The 22,669-nt window shown below is 41.3% G+C and overlaps 1 protein-coding gene across 1 annotated transcript; it reads right to left on the bottom strand.

Moving 5' to 3' along the window:
• Nucleotides 1–655: 655 nt before the first annotated feature.
• LOC122420667 (zinc finger protein 2 homolog) lies at nucleotides 656–19,275 on the bottom strand. The gene is made up of 5 exons (XM_043436059.1): nucleotides 18,618–19,275; nucleotides 15,438–15,647; nucleotides 15,265–15,354; nucleotides 11,013–11,140; nucleotides 656–5,435 (listed from the first exon to the last, which is right to left on the bottom strand). Exon 5 carries the CDS (start codon nucleotides 4,753–4,755, stop codon nucleotides 3,967–3,969), a length of 789 nt encoding a protein of 262 aa, XP_043291994.1. The 5' UTR covers nucleotides 4,756–5,435; nucleotides 11,013–11,140; nucleotides 15,265–15,354; nucleotides 15,438–15,647; nucleotides 18,618–19,275; the 3' UTR covers nucleotides 656–3,966.
• Nucleotides 19,276–22,669: the final 3,394 nt, after the last annotated feature.

The raw sequence follows: 22,669 nt of genomic DNA on the forward strand, positions 1-22,669 counted from the left end.
GTCACGATGAACCCTGATCCACTCGCAGCGCCTGGAGGCGGGGCAGGGGACTGTACTTTCTAGTATCGTGAAAACACTCATTTTAAGATCCTGTGTGAAATAGGTTTAACACCTTGTATTTGTGTCTGAAAGTAGGATGTTTCCTCCTGACAAGTTTAAAACGGTGTTAATAAAAAGCTGTTTTTGCCAGCAGGTTTTTCTCAGGTCCCTCTCCTGAGACTCAGGCGCTTTATTCAATGGTTAGGAACAGTGGTCTCCAAGTGGTTGCTGAGGGATGCTAGCTGGCTCCTGGAACTTTCCTGCAAGTAGAATCAATTTAGGCAGTTAAAGGAACGAAGAACTGGATTTGCCTCGATAATAAAAACTAGAATGAGAAATACAAAATGCTCCCTGGGTAGAATTCTACCCTAGAGAACAGTTTTTCCTTTCTATTCCTCATTCAGTCAGGATGAATGAGGCTGAATGACAACACACTGTCAGTTCCAGGCACTCAGGGACTAATCCTGGAGTCTGAGTTAAGGACTAAGCCGTGTGATAATTTCCAACACTAACCATTGCTTTAAAGAGAATAAGACACGCTAAAAAAAAACAAACAAACAAAACTGCTCTAAATTGCACTGTTCATTCTTTTTTCTCCAAAGTGTTTTGCCTTTGAAAACTTTTCCTCCCAGTGTTATTGAGATGAACTTGACATACATCACTGTATGAGATTTAGGTGTACAGCATAATGTTCTTTCATATATTGAAATAGTTATCATTAAGTCAGTAAGCATCCATCATCCCATATAGATTCAATAAAAAAATTAAAAAAATTTTCTGTTTATGATTCTGTCGACTTAAAAAAACACACAAACCAAGAGTTGTGAGTTGTTTCATTTCAGGCAGAATGAGGACTACAGCCAAGGGAACAAGGACTCAGAGACAGCTTCCAGGAACTGTTCTGAAGAGGTAGAGGCAGAAAGTCTGTAGAACGGTTGTTTTGGTGAAGCAGGACACAGCTCCTTAGAGAATCTCTTAATTTACTATAAGGGATGCTGCCAAACTGATAAGTCATTCAATAAAATCAATTTTTTAAATTTACTGTTAAATTTTTGCACATTAATAGAAGTCAAGAGTCTGAAATATACAGTTATGATGTTTTCATTATGCCCATCTGAATAGCTTGGAACAGAGTGGAAAGAATAATGCAAGTACAAATTGAGTATTTAATCCTCAAATGGTACCCTGTTTGATTCCATATTTGAAAGAAATTACTACAGATTCTTTCAATCCTGAGAACCTAATGGCGCATTGCTAACTTCTCTACTTGTAAAGTTAGAGACAGGAAAAAAGTGTTGGTGGAAGCAACAAGATTCATCGAGGGTTGACAAAGTAACTAAATTTATTAATTACAGTAGGAGACATATGAAACACTTTAAATTACACAGAAGCAAATGTAACTGCAGCAGTTAAATGTGGATCATACTCATACAAGCAATATTCTAATGCATATATTTTCCTGTGAAGATAACTGCTCTGTTCAATCTCCAAAAATAACTCATTAAACATACAACAGTTATAACCATCCAATGGAAAATATGACCAAGTTTTCCTCTGCATTATTTCTACCAGATAATCAGTTCCTAGTGACCTGTCATTTTTCCCCCATGAAGAGCCCAGTCCCTTAATGCCCTGCATGCTCTGTTCAAGGCCAGTAGGTGGAGGATTCTGTCCCATAACCCACTGTGAACTATCTACAGAAAGGCAGCCTGAACGCAATGAGCATGATGCAATAAGCATGATGAGTAATCATGCCCTCGTCTTACATTATTATCTGCTGCTAAGCATAATTCACACACTATTGTATAATTCAGGGTCCTCATTTTTCCAGGTAACATGAAGCTGAAGGAACCACACCTAATGGAGTCTGCCCCTTCATCTTACTGACTCCTGTCCAGAGACCATCTTCAAAGGTCTATATTGAAGGTGTAAGATCAATAGACTTCAAACTTCATGTTGAATGGCATAAACTGTAATGTAGCCTTTTCAAGAAAACTCAAAACTAATATGTATACACTGAAGATAGGGCTTCCCTTATAGCTCAGTCGGTAAAGAATCTGCCTGCAATGCAGGAGACCCGGGTTCGATTCCTGAGTCAGAAAGATCCCCTGGAGAAGGAAATGGCCACCCACTCCAATATTCTTGCCTGGAGAATTCCATGGACAGAGGAGTTCAGCAGGCTATATAGTCCATGGAGTTGCAAGAGTCAAACACGACTTAGCGACTAAACCACCACCACACTGAAGATAATGGGCCATTTCCACATATGTCCTTACTCTCATGTATACATTATGTCATTAAGTTTTAACATGCTGTGACTTGTAATAATTCTGTAGTATGTAATATCTCAGATTAATATGGACCATAGTTGTCCTTATTTATTAGGGTTATTTATTCCTAATATGTATTATTTGATGTGTGGTGTATTGTAAGAAGTGCTCAAAAAGTTACCCAAATTTATCACATATTTCCCAAATATGAATCTTATGATGTTCCCTGAGAATGCACTGTTTCTTAAAAGTGGTTCCATGTTCAGAATATCTGTATACTTTGACTTATATGAATTATCTCATTACACCAAAGGCGAGGGCACTTGATGAAAATCTTTACAGATTCATAACACTGGAAAGCATCTTCTCCAACATGATACCTCTATGTTCCACAGCTGGGATCTTCAATTACAAGAATTAGTACACACATTATTTAGTATCAGTTCAGTTCAGTCGCTCAGTCATGTCCGACTCTTAGTATTTCTCAAAAACATGTATTCTGAAGCTTCGTGCACTATGAGGCCTGGATAAAGCTCCTGGTCTACATTTACGTGTCTTCTCTTCATGACAGACTCTCTGCTATTGCCTAATATTTGAACTCAAGGTAAAGGTTTTGCCAGACCCACAGAATTTGGGAGCAAACGCTTCAGTATGTCCCCTTATTTGTGATCTTTGGGTAAAACCTCTGCCACATACGTTACATTTCTGTTTTCTCCAGGAATAAAGATTCTGATATCTAGTGACAAAGAACCAATAATTTGAAACTTTGCCATATTCACTGTAATTTTTTTTTTTGCAATTTTTAAAAATTCAATTTAAAAAATTTATTTCTCAGCCACACCCTGAGGCATGTGGGATCTGAGTTCCCCGACAAGGGTTCAAACTTGAGCTCTACCTCCCCCCCCGCCCCCACCACAGTGGAACCATGGAGTCTTAACCACTGTACTGTCAGGTTAAGTCTCCTCATTGTATTGTGCCCTGAGTTTAGGGCACAACATAAAAGATTTGCAAAATTTATCCCTTTCTTTCATGTTTTGTCCACTGATTTATTACCTAGATTCTGGTGAGATGTGAGCCCCGAGCATACATTTCTCACATTCATGATACTTGTGAGGATTCTTTCCAGAACAAATTCATTTTCTAAAGGCCTGACTACACAAAGTACATCTACCTAGTTTCTATCCAGTATGAATTTTCTCATGAACTTTAGGATGTGAACACATGCTAAATGCACTGCCACATCACCGTATTTTCAAGGTCTCTCATCAGTATGGACCATCTCATGAGTTAGGCTTGAAAGGACACTGAAAAACTTTCATTACATTTATTAAGTCTCTCTCTAGTATGAGTAATTTGGGGGGTCATGAGGTATAAACTTTGACTAAACACACTGAGACAGTCATGACATTTGTAAGGTTTCCTTCCATTATGACATTAATGACATTCCTTCCATATGACACTTCCTTCCATTATGACATTTGTAAGGTTTCCTTCCATTCCTTCCATATATGATGGTCAGACCGAATGCACAAAAGCTTTGCCAGACTTAAAGATACTTGTATGGTTTCTCTCCAGTAACAGTTCTCCAAAGAACTGTAAGGTGTGAATTTTTAATTCTGAAGACTTTCCAATATATATGATATTTATATGGTTTCTCTCATGTCTGGATTTTCTTGTATGTAGTAAGGGCTGAGACTTGAGTAAAGGATTTTGCACACTCAATGTAGTTGAAAGGTTTCTTTACAAAATGTACTCTCCCATGACTTGTAAGGTGTGAATTTTGACGGAAGGCTTTGCCACAATCACTACATTTGAAAGGTTTCATTCCAGAATGAATTTGTTGATGACGTGTAAGGCTTGATTTTTGAGTAAAGATCTGGCCACATTCATTACATTTGTTAGGTTTCTTTGCAATATGAACTCTCTGGTGTCTTCCAAGAGTTGCACGTATAGTGAAAACTTTGCCACACTCATTACATTTGTAAGGTTTCTCTCCAGTATGAGTTCTCTGATGACTTGCAAGATGTGAACTGTCACTAAACCTCCTGTCACACTCATTACACTTATAGGGTTTATCTCCAGTATGAACCTTCTGATGAATTGCAAGGTTTTTATTTCGACTGAAGACCTCGCTACACATATCACATTCATATAACTTCTTTCTGGTATGAATTTTCTGATGTCTGATGAGGTTAGAGTGGTGACTAAAGATTTTTCCACACTCATTACACTGGTAAGGTTTCTCTCCAGTATGAACTCTATGATGCAGTGCAAGGGTTGCAAACAGACTAAAAGCTTTGCCACACTCATTACATTTATAAGGTTTCTCCCCAGTATGAACTCTCCGATGAGTTGCAAGGCTTGAATTATTACTGAAGATTTTGTTGCAGAGATCACATTCACAGAACTTCTTTCCTGTATGAATTTTCTGATGCCTTTTCCACATTCATTACATTTGTAAGGTTTCTCTCCACTGTGAGTTCTCCCATGATTTATAAGTCTTGCATTTCGACTAAAGACTTTGTCACATAAATCACATTTAAATATTTTTGCTCCTGTGTGGACTGTGTGATGTCTGGTGAGGTTTGAGCTATTGAGGAAGGTTTTGTTACACTTGCTACATTTGTAAGGTCTTTTGCTGTGTGCTTTCTGGTCCTGTGTCAGGACTGAGGAATGCATAAAGTCATTTTTCATCTGTGTTAGAAACACTGGTTTGAACTCTAGGAGAAATTATATGAAGTGGTGAAAATGGGACACTACTGTTGATTTTCTTGTCAGGGTCATCAAATCCATTCATTTCCCCTTCACTTCTTATTATGTGGAGTTCATCCTGAAAGTTTAAACCAAGCCAAGTTTCAACAGGCTTGATTCTGACATCCCTTTGACAACAGCAATGTCTTCCATCGGTGAGACTTCTGTTATTGGTCACAGGCATTCCTTTATAATTTCTTTCATCACATCTCTGCTGAGACTCAAAGTCATTCATATTTTCCTGCATTTCCCTGAGGTAAAAATGTTTGATTTCAAGACTTTTGGGTCTTCTCAGCAACACTGTTTGAAGTACTTTTCTTGTGTCACTGTTCGATTTTAGCTCTAATTGCTTAATCACATGTATGGGTGAGATATCTACAAGATATAAAGAACCACAGTATCCTATTCATTAGAATGCAACAACTCTTTCATGTTGAGTATGTGTTACACCAAAAGTAATACTGATACCCATCAGAGTTATGAAAGTTCCTAACAATGATCTTAAAACTTTTAGAAACACTAAAGGAACAGAATTCTTTACTAAATAACATATAATTCAAGTTAATTTTAAGGTAGCCTTGTTTTATAAACCCTATGTCAAAAACACTCACATTGGAAATCAGCTATCAAAGAAAGGGTATTTTTTCACCATGACCCCAAAGTACAGACCAATTAACATTAAACATACTGCTGTCCCATAATTGAGGAGAAAAAAAATTATATTACTGATATACTCTGCATACTTACTATAGAAAAAATGCTAAAAAATGGATAATACACTGTAATGCTAAATAGTCCAAACAAGGTGATCTAATAAATAATTTAATGGGCTGTTTAGAATTGAAAAATTAATACATGATAGAGAATATAAAGAATATAATAAAACTGCTTTTAAGGAAAAATATTTTTCTAAACATTTACTATAAAGCTATGTACCCATAAATAAAAGGCATTTTACAACATGAACAAATAATGCATGTCAGCTGTATTACATAATACATGCCAAAAGACTATTGTCTGGATATCACAATTAAGAATTAATATAAAAAATATTGTCCAGACAGCAAACAACCAATAAATCGAGGATGCCCTACTTAGGCAGTATCCTTCAAATTATTTATGTTATTTGCTCTAAGTGTATGTAATAAGGACTGAGCATTTTGTAAATTTTTAAACCAGGTTCAGACAAAATGCTGAGAAAAATTGCAAAAGAAAAGCACACAAAATATAATAAAGACAAAGGGATATCAACAACCTGCAACAGGAGCTTTCCTGGTGATGCAGTGGATAAGAATATGGCTGCCAATGCATGGGACGCAAATTCGATCCCTGGTTTGGGAAGAATCTACATGCCACGGAGCAACTAAGTTCCTGCGCCACAACTACTGGGCCCACGTACCACGATTACTGAAGCCAAGCACCTAGGGCCCGTGCTTCCTGATAAGAGAAGCCATGGCAATGAGAAGTCCATGCACCGCAACAAAGAGAAGCCCCTTCTCTGCCAGCAGCTAACAAATAATTAGTTGGAGCCAGGGCAACCAATATTTAAGTTTTTAAAAAAGAAGATGGATGCATTTCTTCTGTACACAGATACGCAGATACAAAAAAATCACATCAACAGTAGAGTAGGAAAAAGATTGTCATTTTGAAACTGAGACCCCCTATACTTGAGTTCTCTTGTTGAGTTTGATTAACCTGTTTACAGAATATGTTATTCTCTTTCTTTTTCACACCAATTCCCCTTAAGATTGAGGAGAATCAAAAGAGGGAGGGGGCTGAAACTGAGCAAGGCCCTGGGGGGCCCTGCCAGGTACACAGTTTCTGGTTCATAGAAAAAGGCTTAGTCACCTAGACTTTACCTGAGATCCAAAGAGGAGATTCAAGCAGTAACTATTAGGGAAGTGAGGGAAGGCAGAGACAAAGGAAAAGCAAGTGCAGCATAATCTTTTCCACGATGGATAGCTTAAACTGATACCTTGATTTACAACCCCTAACTGTGGCGTCAAACAGCTGGATCCAAAAAGACGTAAAAATTGATGACACCCATAAGGTCAACTGAGAACTGAAATTCTTTTTTTTAATGATTATTTTAATATTTAATTTTGGTTTTATCGGATCTTGGATCTTACTTTGCAGTGTGTAGGCTCTCAATTTCTGGCTCTCTAGTTGCAGGATGTGGCTTTGTTGCCTCCAGGCATGTGGGATCTTAGTTCCCCAACCAGGGATCGAACCCAAGTCTCCTGCATTGGAAGGCAGATTCCCAAACACTGAACCACCAGGGAAGTCCTGAGAAGTGAAATTTTTAACCACTGACTCTAAGTAAATAATGATATATCTCAGCTAATGCCTTTGCTCCCTCTTAGAAAGAAGGAATCACAAGATCGAGATTTAGGAACTTTCTTACAGGCACACACAGAATAATCCTAAAGAAACTCACAACATGCTGCCAAAGTCAGCAGCTGAGATCTTATGGAGAAGCTGGGATCACAGACACTCCACTCCCCTCTCTCTTTTAAAAATCTTACACCCTGGCCAGCCAGCAAGGTGAATTTGAGACAAGCCTGGGTCTCCTATTTTCCTGCCTGGTCCGACCTCAACTAATAAACCTTTCTCTGCTCCAGACTCCAAGGTTTCAGTTTGTTTGGTCTCACCAAGTGACCAACACACATACTTGGGTTCAGTCTCATCAGGTCTGATGTATGTTCTTTGTTAGAAGAAGGTACAAGATGGCTGAAAGCCAGGCTTCTACAGAGCATTTCCTCAGAGCCCTCATCAGACTCAATGGAAAAGACTGAAAGCTTTTCTGCTAAGATAAGGAACAAGGACACAGTCTCTCAATATTTCTAAAAACATATACCTGAAAGTTCCAGCAAGAATACATAGACATAAAAAGAGATAATAGGCCTCCTAAGAGCAAAGGAAGCGAAATTATCTATTGACAACTGACATGATCTAATTATGTGCGTGTGAGCGAGCCCGTTAAGTCACTTAAGTTGTGTCCAACTCTGTGCGACCCTATGGACTATAGTCTACCAGGCTCCTCTGTCCATGGGATTCTCCAGGCAAGAATACTGGAGTGGGTTGCCATGCCCTACTCCAGGAGACCTTCCCCTCGTGTCTCTTATGTCTCCTGCATTGGCAGACTGATTCTTTACCACTAAACCCAATCTGATTATGTAGAAAATGCCAAAAAAAAAAAAGACACAATAAATGCTAAGATATCCCAAGCCCGTGGATTGGAAATCAACACTGTCAAGATGCCAATACTAGCCAAAGTGATCAACAGATTCAAAATAATCGCCAGTGAAATCCCAATGGCATTCATTTCTTAAAGAAACAGACAGATGTGTCCATGCTACTATTCTCAGTAGACAAAAAATAGCAAAACAAGCTTGAAAAGAACAAAGTCAGCAGTTTGACACTCCAAGACTTACTCCAGTTTCCAGAGACCAGTGACACATGATAGAACCAACAGGAAAAAAAAAAAAAAACCCAAAAAACTCTTGTGTAAAGAATCCGCCAGCAATGTGGGAAACCTGGGTTCAATTCCTGGGTTGGGAAGATCCCGTGGAGGAGGGCATTGGCAACCCACTCCAGTATTCTTGCCTGTAAAATCCCCATGGACAGAGGAGCCTGGCGGGCTACAATCCATGAGTTCACCAAGAGTCGGACAGGACTGAGGACTAAGCACAGTGCATACAGCCTACTGAAGTTCCACAGTGGTCTCAGGATCACTGTATTGGGGAAGGGCAGCGTTCTCCACAAAATAACTGCGTTACCCAGTAAACCCAGTCCACAGAGAGTCTACCAAACGTTGTCTGTAAACTACAGGAGGATTATCACAGCAAGGAAACTGGAAAAACCTTTAGTCTTTGCTGCTGCCAAGTCGCTTCAGTCGTGTCCGACTCCTAGTGATCCCATGGACTGCAGCCTACCAGGCTCCTCTGTCCATGGGATTTTCCAGGCAAGAGTACTGGAGTGGGTTGCCATTGTAGGTCTACATAATTCAAAAGCACATTTAAGAAGCAAAATTGTACAATCTTAGGAAAATAAAAAATCAGGAAGTGTACACATTCCCAGACTAGGCAATGCAGTACAAGAGCTAAAAATTTACAAGCTATGGTAGTCAGATACCCTACGACATTGAGAGGGAACTATCTGCTTGCCCCTCAGATGCCAAGTTAAGAGCCAGAAAGATTCATACATGTCCCCCATGCAGAACTGGGGATCAAAAAGAGGATCTCTCTGTCCATCACCTTAGTTTTCTTAAGAAACAATAGAGAAGACCCAATCCATCTCCATGGTACACACAACCCTGAAGGGCATGGCAGAAGCAGAGCGCAAGAAATGGCTGAGGGATCTAAATTAGGAGACGGGGATGGATACAGCTCCATGGAGACTCTGAGGTACCAGATGGAGTCATATGACAGCCAATGTTTTCCCATTTTTTTTTTAATCACAAATAATGCTTTTAATTAGCTAGTTTCTTACAGTACTCACATAACAGAGACTGACAAATCCATGTTACTGTTGTTTAGTTGCTCAGTCGTGTCCGACTTTTCTGCGACCCCCATGGACTATAGCCTGGTAAGCTCCACTGTCCATGGGATTTCCCAGGCAAGAATACTGGAGTGGGCTGCCACCTCCTTCCCCATCCCATGCTTTGATTACATCTTCCAAGTAGAGCTACTCTGATCAAACTCAGAAGTTCAGCAGAGGTATCAGCTCTGATCCATATGGACTAAGAACTGGGCATCCAGGGGAATCAAGACCAGAAAACGAGATGAAGGGGCAAGAGACCCTGATAACACAACCCCCATTATGCTCCTCAAAGTCAAGCAAAGACCGGTTCACAGAAGCCAGATGGTGACTGTTGTGGATCTTGACAAAGACCCTGCTTTCTCTCTGTAGGAACTGTGGCACCATTGGAGGGTGAAAGAAAACATTTAACATGATGAATGACATCAAGTGATAAGCAGGGGAGCAGAAAAATTTCCTCTGAGAGTTTCCAATAAATACACTTTGGTTTTCCCAAAGAACTCTCTACTCTGACAAGAGGTTCCCAGACTCTATAAAGGCTGTGGCTTCCTCTCAGCCCTGAGAACATGTCTCTAATTCGTACTTTTGATACATTCCACCCATTTGGTTTTTTGCTATTTTCACACCAGATATCACAGTCCTGGGCTCTTTCTCTAGCTCTAACATGGAGATAATGTTCAGATCAGAAATAGAAATTCCTGCTTTATCAAAAACAAAGAAACGTAAAGTGCTGTGTTTGTTCTTTGTTCAGCTGAGTAATAAGGGCATGACAGCTGGGTCTGGAAAAATATTTCACAAATTTATCCGTTTGCCTCCTTCTATGTGCACAGGGGAGGGCTTCCCTGGTGGCTCAGTGGTAAAGAATCTGCCTGCTAATGCAGGAGACACGGGTAGGATCCCTGATCTGGAATGATGCCATAGGCTGAGCAGCAGCTAAGCCTGTGTGCCACAACTACTGAGCCTGTGCTCTAGAGCCTGGGAATGCAACTACTGAAGCCCATGCACTAGAGCCCGAGCTCAGCAACAAGAGAAGCCACCTCAACGAGAAGCCTGTGCCCCTCAACTAGAGAAAAGCCGGGCAGCAACAAAGACCCAGCACCACCAAAATTACAAATGCATAGGGAACAGTGTATTGTACATATCTAACACTCTTCCAAAAAGTACTGAATCAGAAGCAAAGGGAAGAAAGCAGGAAATCAGACATTTTTTAAAAGTTTGCCATTGGGCTTTATACATAATTAAGCTCTGGAACAACCTCGACCTTTGATGTAACATGAAATGGACATTATCATCTGAAAAGAGGGTCAGTTTAAACTCGTGATGCTCCATCATGTTTGAGTTCAAGAGGTCCACAGGGGAAAATGTACAACACAAAAGGGCAGATCCCAACTTCTACACAGAAGTCATCCTCACCCAGGGAGAGCAGGTTCCTGTAGGTCTCCACCATCACGTCCCTGTACAAGGCCCTCTGAGCAGGGTCCAGGCATTCCTACTCTTCAGGAGAGAAATCTCCTGGCCACATCCTTGAAAGTCAACTGTTCCTGAAACAAAAAATTTTAGGGGATCACGGTGGTTGGAGAGGAAGCTCAGATAAATTAGGAGTTTGGGATTAACATACACATGCTACTATTAATATATATAAAACAGATAAACAAGGGCCTACTGAATTGCACAAGGAACTATACTCACTATCTTGAAATAGCCTACAATGGAAAAGAATCTAAAAAAGAATACATATATAGCTGAGTCATTTTGCGGTACACTTGAAATATACATACAGTTGAATCACTTTGCTGTATACTTGAAGCTAATACAACACTGTCAATTAACTACACCTCAATAACAAAAGAAAAATATTTACCCAAGTGGCCATGAGGATATTTCTCATCTTTTAAAAAATGAAAAGAAGAGGTAAGTGTAAGGACTGATTCTATTGAAGTAAATATTCTCAAAGATCCATGTTAAGGAGCAAATTATATGTCTCTAATTATAATTTCTTATGCTTGTTCTAACAGATTATGATATCCTTCAATTAATACAGATTTTTCATCTTTGTGGACAATTAGAAAACACACAGAAATAAAATCCAAGAATGGGGTGTCTATGGAGAAGCGTTAGATATTACGTTCTAAATGCTGAGTTGAGGACTTCGCTGGTGGTCCAGTGGCTAAGAATCTACCTGCCAATGCAGGGGACATGGGTTCAATCCCTGCTCCAGGAAGACCCCACATGTCAAGAAGCAACGAAGCCCGTGTGCCACAAGTGTTGAGCCTGTGCTCTAGAGCCCATGCTCTGCAATAAGAGAAACCACCATGGTGAGAAGCTCAAGCACTGCAATTAGAGAGTAGCCCCCATTCACCGCAACTAGAGAAAAGCACATGCAAAGCAATGAAGACCCAGCGCAGCCAAAAATAAACAAACAGTGAGTGCTATTCAGTATCTAGATGAGCTCCTGTATGAATGGTGTCTTTAGACATGATGAAGTCCACCATGGTTTTAGAGAAAGGTCAAAGCCTTCAATTATGATAATAATAAGAACAGCAATGACTCAAAGTATTTGAACACTTCCAGTATGTGAACATAACTCTGAATAAGTACTTTATAGGCATGAACTTGTTATCAACATATTAGGTCATTAGGGAAAGACCTGTTCCCATTTTACAGAGGAGAAATCTGTGTTAGAGACACCCTGAGGCTCCAGGTCAAGAAGTTAAGGAATAACACAGCAAGCACCTGAACCTTTGAAGGTTGGGCTCTGGAACTGAAGCTAAAAAACAGAATAGCTTAGTTATAGAGCATTAAAAGTACATTGATAGGGACTTCCCCGGTGGTCCAGAGGCTAAGATTATACTCTTGCAATGCAGGGGGCCTAGGTTCCATACCTGCTAGAGGACCGAGACCACACATGCTGCAACTAAGAGTTCACATGCTGCAACTAATACCCAGTGTAGCCAAATAAACCAATAAATATTTTTACAATTACACTGACAGAGGGCTCCCTGAGAAAACTTGAAAGAAGTTCAAAAAGAGTGGCATGAAAGGTCATTACATATGTGGACCCACACAAACACACACATACACATAAAGTGTTAGTAATCTTCCCACTAATGAAACCATTAACGTGATAGTGTAGGAAAAACTCAAGGCCAGGGAATATATTGAAGATATAATTTCAACTGTAAAAGATATATACTCTTGAAATCATGAGGAGTGATTGCAACATCAAAAATCATTTTTTTAAAGGATTAAAAGGGAGTCCTATGAACAAAAAAAACCCCACAAATTATATAATCTATAAAATATGAATAATTTTGTAGAAACATAAACCTACTAAGTTGGAAACATAAAGAAATAAAAAATTTGAACAGAATTATAACTAGAGATTCCAGTTGTAATAAAGAATCTCAAAAACTCAGGAAAAGGTGTCTATACTGCATAATTCTACCAAACATTTACAAAAAAGATTACCACTACTCCTGCTAATTGGACAGCATCACTGACTCGATGGACATGAGTTTGAGTAAGCTCCAGGAGTTGGTGATGGACAGGGAAGCCTGGCATGCTGCAGTCCAAGAGGCCGCAAAGAGTCAGACATGACTGAGCAACTGAACTAAACTGAATCCTGCTAAATATCTTGCACAGAGTTAGGAGAAAACACTGCCAAACTCAATCAATGTGGCCAGCATGATTTTGATACCCAACCCAGAGAATATCTGACATCATAACCAACTAGATTTTATTCCTATAAGGCAAGGATGACTCAAGGTACAAAAACCAATTAGTATGATTAACAACTTAACAGAATAAAACAACAAAAAAAGCACACTATCATCTCAGTTGATGCAAAAAATTCCTGTGGAAAAATTCAACAATTTCCCCATATATAACACTCAACAAAAGAGAAACAGTAAACTACCTCAACATAATAAATCCTATACATGAAAGGAATACCCCTAACATCATACTCAAAGGTGAAAGAATGAAAGCTTTTCCTCTCAAATCAAGAAGAGGACAAGGATGTACACACTCCACACAACTGTTCAACAAACTACTGAATCTCCTAGCCAGAGCAATTAGACAAGAAAAAGAAATCAAAGTTATCCAAAATGAAAAGTGATTAAAATTATCTTTTTTCCTAGAAAACAAGGTCTTAACTGTACAAACCATAAATGCTGGTGTGGTGTTTACTCACTCATTCATGTCTTGACTCTTTCTGACCCTGTGGACTGGAGCCTTCCAGGATCCTCTGTCCAGGGATTTTCCAGGGAGTGTGTCGCCAAGTCCTTCTCTAAGGGATCTGCCCGACCCAGGGGTCGAACCTGCATTGTGTCTCCTGCATTGGCAAGTGGACTCCTGACCACTGACCACAAGGGAAGCCCACAAACGTAAGTAGCCCACTTATGGAAAACAGCATCTAGGATTCCACTCTAGGATTCAGTGGAATCGCTATCAAAGTTCCCATGGCAATTTTGGCAGAAATAGAAAAATGCTAAAATTCATAAAGAATCTCAAGCAAACTGTCAAAAAACTTTTGAAAAAGAAGAAAGATGGAGGTGTCCTTTTTCTATATTTCAAAACGTATTACGAAGTAATCTAGGGGACTTCCCTGGCAGTCCAGCGGAAGGACTTCGCCTTCCAATGTAGGGGGGTGCAGGTTCAATCCCTGGTCAAGGTGTTAAGATCCCATATGCCTCGCAGCCAAAAAACCAAAACATAAAACAGAAGCAGTATTGTAACAAATTCAATAAAGACTTTAAAAACTGTCCACATCAAAAAATGAAAATGAAAAACAAAAAACCCACCAAGTAATCCAGATGGTAGGGTACTGATATAAACATAAATATATAAACCAATGGAGCAAAACTGAGTACTCAGAAATCATCCTTTGCATGTATGTAAAAGGTACTGAGGAGGGTGCTGAGACTACACAATAGAAAAAGGACAGTCTCAATAACAAATGGTGCTAAAACCGGAGTATCTACCAACAACACAATAAAGCTGGAACTTAACCTGCATCAATCAGAGAAATTGGGATGTCAAAGGACACAATCAACAGAAAACCTCTAAGGGGAGGTCATATAAAGTGATAATAAGAATTTTCAACTCTCATAGATTTAGGTTGATTTCATACTTTAAAATCAATGATGGAATAAAACAACCTCTATCACTCATGTCTATTTCTCAAGTATCCATTCCATTCCCAATCATTAAGATTTTGAAGCCAGTGACGCACTCATTTACCTACAAATATATTATAAAAATCAGAACAAATTTTTCCTCACTTGTCTCTTTCAGAATTCAGCAGGCATTTGTGCATATTAACACTCAACCTCTGTGTGTAGCTTCTTTCGTCCTGGTTGACAGAGAGCAGACAGGGCATCCAGATGGGCCCTAAGAAATCCCTGCTGCCCAACAGCACTGAGACCCCATCTCCAACCCGTGGGTAAGAAGCCCTGCCCAGGGGAGCCTCCTCACAAGGGCCAGGTCACTGGGTCATGGGGACACGGAATCTAAGTGGAGACCACAGGCCCTGCGGGAAGGCCCCGGGTGAGTGTGCATGTACAGGAGTCAGACAGGACACCTCAGAGTCAGACACGATTAGCGAGTCCAGAGAAGGGCATTTCAGGAAGGACAGACTGAGAATCCACTGAGAGTATGACCTTACCTGAGGAAGAGCCATGCCTGACTTCTCTTCTTTCCTCTTCCTCATCTTCCGTGTGTCTTCCTCAGGCAACATGAGACTTTAGAGGTCAATCTTAAAAGTTAAAAACATGCTGTTTAAGGCTTAGAATGAACATCCCCCCTTTCTGTGTCACAACCACAGAGGAGAAAGCTTACCATGTGGAACAGACAGTCCTCCGCTGCTCACTGTCACAGGAGAGACTCAGGGCAGTCAACTCCCACACAGAGACCAACACGGGGTTTCTCCCCACACTTTCCATCAGATCTCGCTCCCCTTCTGGTGAGGCCTCATGTACACAGCAGCAGTGGGCAGCCCAACCAACTCCACGATCCCCTTCAGGTCACATACCAGGCCTTGGTCCATTCCTATGCAGAGCAGACCCCCTCAGCTTCAGTCCACAGACCCACATCTAACAGGACATATCCCCTACTGAAAACATTCTGAAATCTTGAATGTGGTTTCTTAGAGGCCAGAAGGATAGAAGTTTACTTTCGTATTTTCCTGTAAGTAAGAAGGCTTATTTATTTTGAATAAAGAGTGATTATTTAATTTCAAAAAAAAAATTCTACAATCTTAATCTTAGCACTCGTAAATTTCCTTCTGGGTGCAAACAAACTTACAAACAATACAATAACAGAAAACACTCCAAGCCCTAATAACTGATGCTGAAGAGAAAAATATGTGAGAAGATACCCAAGGGCCCGCTAGATTCCAAGTCATACCACTTTCACATTCAGGGACCCAAACCAAACACTGTCATCTCCAAAAATGACTACGGAAAGAGAGATGTCTCCAACAATGTACATGTCCCTGTGGGGCATTTATTTATTTAAAAAAAATAAAAAATAATCAAGGACTTCCCTGGTGGTCCACTGGTTAAGAATCCACCCTACAATGCAGGGGACAGGGGTTTGATCCCTGGTTTGGGAGGACTCCACATCCCAAGGGGCAGCTAAGCCCGTGTACCACAACTACTGAGTCCACACGCCTAGAACCTGTGCTGGGCAACAAGAGAAACCACTGCAATCAGAAGCCCAGGCCCTGCAACTAGACAGTAGCCCCCTTACCACAACTAGACAATGCCTGTGCACAGCAAGGAAAAAATAAACTTTAAATAAAGCTCAGCACAGCCAAAAAATAAATTTGAAAAAAATTTTAAGAGTCAAAAAAGAAAAAGCAACTCCATTATGAAAAAACGAACACTTTGAATAAACATTCCACTAAAAAGGCACTATGTAGAGACAGTCAGCAATTTCTTACCCCAGGTGTCCTCTCCCCAGTCCCCTACCCCAGGGGCGACCCACACTGAAGTGAATCAAGACCCTGGCTGAACAAGGACTGCAAATGGAAGTCATTTTCTCATATAAATAACTACAAAATGAACAAACCTTGTAGACGGGAGTTTTGCAACTCTCACCCTCATTTACATAATTTAAGAACAAGTTTTAAATTTACTAAATTCCAAAGTCACATCAGGGTCTTGACCCTGATGCTGTGAAAGATTGAAGGTAGGAGGAGAAGAGGACAACAGAGGATGAGAGGGTTGGATGGCATCACTGACCAACGGACATGAGTTTGAGCCAGCTCTGGGAGATGGCAAAGGACACGGAAGCCTGGCGTGCTGCAGTCCATGGGCTCTCCAAGAGTCAGACACGACTGAGCAACTGAACAACAAAAGTCACACATCAATATATCATAACTAAATCATCCATATCCAAACAGCCCACCATCTGTCTGGATCCAGTTTCCCCTTTACCTGCACTACCATGTGTTACCATTTCATTCCCTTTATCTAGCTCCCAATCTCTTTCTCTGTACACCTCGTTTTGCTCCCCTGGCTCTCCTGCTATTTCTCCCCTTCTCTCTACTTCCCTTACACCTGTCCTGCTCCACTTTGCAACTTGCTTCCCTTCTTTTTTTTTTTTTGACTTGCTTCCCTTCTTGACCCTCCTTCTTCCCTCACCTCTGCTCCCCCTCTACCCTCTGGGTCACACCTCATCTTTTGCAGTTAAATTCCCTTCCTCTCCACTCCCTCGCACCTTAGCTAGGGATGCTTCTTTCCTGCTCTCTCTCTACCTCTGCTCTTCTTGTCACCCTTTGTCCTCATTCCCTCCCAGCAGTTAAGTTGCTCTGAAGGCCAAGTTTCCACCTTTTCTATCCACTATGGGACTCTGTGCAAAGGGCAGCACCACTGATGCCCCCTGTCCTATGGCTGATCCGGCAGCCTCTTCCCACGTTCCCCATCTGGAGAGCAGCTTGTTAACTTACTTCTCTTTTATTTACCTGCTACTTTCAAGGCTAAATCTATTTCATTTTTTAAAAAAATCCCTTTGCATGTCCCTCAGCCATCCTCTATGTTCCCATCTGTTCTTCCTCATTCTTTTCTCCAACTCAGTTTTTCTATTCCTTTCTCAGTCCCTCTGTCTCTGCTTCTCCTGATCCTCCCTTCACCCCTATATTTAGAAATACGGCAACTAATAAGAGGGGCTGAGAGGGCGAGGCTGGCCGGGGGCAGGAACCCACCCCTGCAGACAAGTACTTTACAAGGGAGGCGGGAAACAGTAGAAGGTTTTAAGCAGGAAAATGTTGGGTAGGCAAAAAAGCCAAGGGCAGCTGACAGGGACAGAGTAAAGATACAATGTAGGTGATTAAATAGTTAATCTCACTAGAGGATTGTCAATAGAAAAAATATGGGAGACTCCTATAAGTTAATGACTACACAAGAAAGCAGGTTTGCTTAACCACAAAACCAACCAGGTTTGCTTAACAACAAAATCACGCAATAGAAGCACAACACATGCCAACAAACAGTAAAACAGTGGTGGCATGAAACTCACATCCTGCCCAGTGAGCGCAGTAAGTTAGGACACGCTCTGTGAACACAGAGCAGTAATTTGTGGATCTGGCTTCACCTTGTAGGAACAAGAAAACTCCCCTGCTCAACCCGGAGGAGGAGCTGATGATGGAAGCATGATGTCTATTCAGAAAAGACAAAGAAAGTCTTCTCCCCCTCATTTTTCCTTTGATTATAAAACGAGCGCAGGAAATTCTCAGGAGGGCATCTCCTCTCCCACGCCCTTGTCAGCCTCACAAGCATCCTCGTCTAATAAATCACTTCTTATTATCTCTCTGTCTTTAGCTAATTTTTTTTTTCCTGAGCTGAGACATAAAAGAATGTGATACCGGAGCTCTTTGGAGCCCAGAAAAGGCACCGAACAGAGTCACAGCGACTGGCCTCAGACAAATTCACAAACCGAAAGAGAAATGATGCAAAGAGAGAGAGAGAGAGAGAGAGAAAAGAATCCGCGACCAGTCCCGGCTACGTCTGAACTTACCGGGGTGGGGACGGCAGTGGGGAGTTTGGATCCGCAGTTACTCACAAGACCCTAAGAACGAAGTAAGACAGGCCTCGCAGCGCGGAACTTCACTAGAAAGGAGAAATCTACCCTTCCTTGTACGACCTTCGCTCCTCGCGCTCCACTTCCAGGTCCTTTCAGAAAACGCCGGCGCCGGGTCAGAAGCAGGACTTCCGGGGTCGGAGGCCGGGCGGAGCGCTTCCGGCGAGGGGCGGGACGGGGCGGGGCGAGGAGAGCGCTCCAGTCTGGTTCGCAGGAAAGAGGGCGGGGCAGGGGGCGGTTCGGGAGGTGCTTCTCAATAAGCTGACGGTGCTTAGAAGTTACTGCCTGTAGCAGTTTTAAGGTAAAACAGCTTACAGCTCCGTGGGCCAGAAATAAAGTGCACAATAAATGTAATGTGCTTGAGGCATCCCCAAACCATACCGCCATCACCACAACTTTCCCCATCCCCGCCCCCATGAAAAATTGTCTTCCAAGAAACAGGTCCCTGATGCCAAAAAGGTTGCTCTGTGCAACTGAATGAATCCATAGTGCTGTCACTTATGTGAGGGACTTACAGGTTACACTTCCATGTGTGTAAGTTTTGGAAATGACTTCTACGCCTGGACAATTCATTGACTTGATGTGTGTGTGTGTTAGTCACTGGGTCGTGTCGGACTCCGCGACCCCATGGACTGTAGTTCGCAAGGCTCCTCTGTCCGTGGGATACTCCAGACAAGAATACTGGAGTGGATTGCCATTCCCTTCTTGAGGGGATCTCCTCCACCCAGGGATCTAACCCTGGTCTCCTGCATTACAGGCAGATTCTTTACCGTCTGAGCTATGAGGAAAGCTTCATTGCCTTGATAGCTGGAGAATATGTAGACAAGAGTACTACTGCTGTATTCACTATCCTATTTGCTCAAAGAGAATTGTCATGTCTCTTTCATTGAAGCGTTGCCTTACAAGAACTCAGAGGAGACATAACGTCATTCTGGTTTTGCCTTTGTAGGGAGAGTTTTATGCCCATGGATTGGAGGCAGAGCTAGAAAACAAGTGATCAGGAATCTTTCCTCGTTTCAAAGAAATTTCAGCTTCACAACGATCATTTAACTCATTGGCAGAAGAACCTTTAGTGTCATCACATGGCCCTTTCCAGCTTAGCAAGGAGGCATCCGGTGCACTAGCAAACAACTCTTGTGGCATATGGATAAATGCCTCTGTGGAAGTAGGGACCTCACTTCAAGAAAAGAGCATGCATATTGGTTACGGCAAATTTTGTCTGATAACTCATGTCAGGCAACTCATGTCAGGGAGCTGGTGTGACATCGCGAGCCCAGTGGCCTGTGTACCACAGTGTACGTAACCTGCAGCTGTGACCGGGGCCTACCCTGGCACTCCTGGGTGTGTGATTGGGGAAGTAGGTGTGGGACACGAGTGCACCCAGTTTTCTGTGTCAAAAGGCTGTGTCCTGACAACACACTCTTTGGAGCTGTTGGAGCTGAGAATGAACGTATGAAACTGCCTTTGCCTGGGGGAAGGTGAGGGGAGATTATGGAGATATCAGGTGAGACTTTTTACTTGCATAATTTGCATACAATAAAATGCACTTTTACCAAGTGTACCATACAGTAGGATTCAGTATGTTTCCAATATTGTCCAACCACAATAATGTCATCATACATCAGTTCAGTTCAGTTGCTCATTCGTGTCGGACTCTTTGAGACCCCATGAACCACAGCACGCCAGGCTTCCCCCTAAAAACAAAAACAAAAACCCTTTGTCAGCAGTTATTCTGCATTCTATCTGTAGCCACAAGCAAACATTACTCTACTTTCTGTCTCTATAGATATGGCTACTCTGGACATTTCATATAAATTAAGTCATATAATATGTGGCCTTGGACTTCCCTGGCTATCTAGTAGTTAAGACTCCAGTTTCCACTGCCTGGGGAATGGGTTCCATACTGGGTCTGGGAACTAAGATCCCAAAATGCTGCACTGTGTGGCCAAAAAAAAGAAAGAAAAAAAGAAAGTCTTATTTCTCCCTTTTTTCACTTAACATAATGTTTTCATAGTGCCATCCATGTTGGAATTTCTCAGTGCCTCATACGTTTCTACTGAGAAGTAGTAACATGCCACAGTTTCATTTACCTCATCATCATTTGATGGAGTTTTGGGTTCTTTCCACATTTTGGCTATTATAAAAAATACTTCTATCAAAAATCTCTTACAAGATGTTTATGTGGGTAAATGGCTTCAAATGTCTTCGGGGTATTTGTAAAAGTGGAAATGCTGGGTGTGACACAGTGATGGGTAAGAATTGTGGATTTTGCTATTCAGATGAGTAATGAACTACTTCCATGCAAAGCTATTTAGCAAAATTGGTCTCATGGTCTTGCCTTGATGCAAAGAGCCTGAGAAATTAGGGGAGGACATACAGGTGCATGTTCAGTGAAGTCGCTCAGTTGTTTCTGACTCTTTGCAACTCCATGGACTGCAGCAAGCCAGGCCCATCACCAATTCCCGGAGTTTACTCAAACTCATCTCCATTGAGTTGGTGATGCCATCCAACCAACCCATCCTCTGTTGTCCCCTTCTCCCCCCGCCTTCAATCTTTCCCTGTATCAGGGTCTTTTCAAATGAGTCAGTTCTTCACATTAGGTGGCCAAAGTATTGGAGTTTCAGCCTCAGCATCAGACCTTTCAATGAATATTCAGGACTGATTTCATTTAGGATGGACTGCTTGGATCTCCTTGCAGTCCAAGGGATTCTCAAGAATCTTCTCCAACACCACAGTTCAAAAGCATCAATTCTTTGGCATTCAGCTTTCTTTATAGTCCAACTCTCACATCCATACATGACTACTGGAAAAATAAAAACCATACCTTTGACTAGACAGACTTTTGTTGGCAAAGTAATGTCTCTGCTTTTTAATATCTTGTCTAGGTTGGTCATAACTTTTCTTCCAAGGAGCAAGCAGCTTTTAATTTCATGACAGCAGTCACCATCTGCAGTGATTTGGGAGCCCCCCCAAAAATAAAAGTCCATCACTGTTTCCACTGTTTCCCCATCTATTTGCCATGAAATGATGGGACCAGATGCCATGATCTTAGTTTTCTGAATGTTGAGTTTTAAGCCAAATTTTTCACTCTCCTCTTTCACTTTCACCAAGAGGCTCTTTATTTCTTTTTCACTTTCTGCCATAAGGGTTGTGTCATCTGCATATCTGAGGTTATTGATATTTCTCCTGGCAATCTTGATTCCAGCTTGTGCTTCATCCAGTCCAGCATTTCTCATGATGTACTCTGCATAAAAGTTAAATGAGCAGGGTGACAATATACAGGCTTGACTACTCCTTTCCCGATTTGGAACCAGTCTGTTGTTCCATGTCCAGTTCTAACTGTTGCTTTTGACCTGCATACAGATGTCTCAGGAGGCAGGTCAGGTGGTCTGGTATTCCCATTTCTTGAATAATTTTCTACAGTTTGTTGTGATCCACACAGACAAAGGCTTTGGCACAGTCAATAAAGCAGAATTAGATGTTTTTCTGGAACTCTTTAGCTTTTTCAGTGATCCAACGGATGTTGGCAATTTGATCTCTGGTTCCTCTGCCTTTTCTAAATCCAGCTTGAACGTCTGGAAGTTCACGGTTCACATCCTGTTGAAGCCTGGCTTGGAGAATTTTGAGCATGACTTTGCTAGTGTGTGAGAGAAGTGCAATTCCACCCCAGTATTCTGGCCTGGAGAATTCCATGGACTTCTTATCACAGACAGAGCAGAAAGGAAATAAATCTATAAGTTGAAAAGCCCTGAGGTACTAATTTTAGCTTCTCATTTGCCTCATTGGGCAGAGTGGTCATGTGGCACATGGACTATTATACTCTCAAGATAAACATCAGAGAAAGTTGACAAACCTGTTCCTGACAGCTTTTCCCATTACCTTTCTCTGTTGAGGTAGAAATATGAAATTCATAAATTCTCATTTCTTATTAAAATTATGGTGGTCGTTTAAGACAACTAGCTTATATTTGGAAAAAAGATGAGATTTTT

Source organism: Cervus canadensis, chromosome 18 (genome assembly GCF_019320065.1).
Source record: "Cervus canadensis isolate Bull #8, Minnesota chromosome 18, ASM1932006v1, whole genome shotgun sequence".
Lineage (NCBI taxonomy): Eukaryota > Metazoa > Chordata > Mammalia > Artiodactyla > Cervidae > Cervus > Cervus canadensis.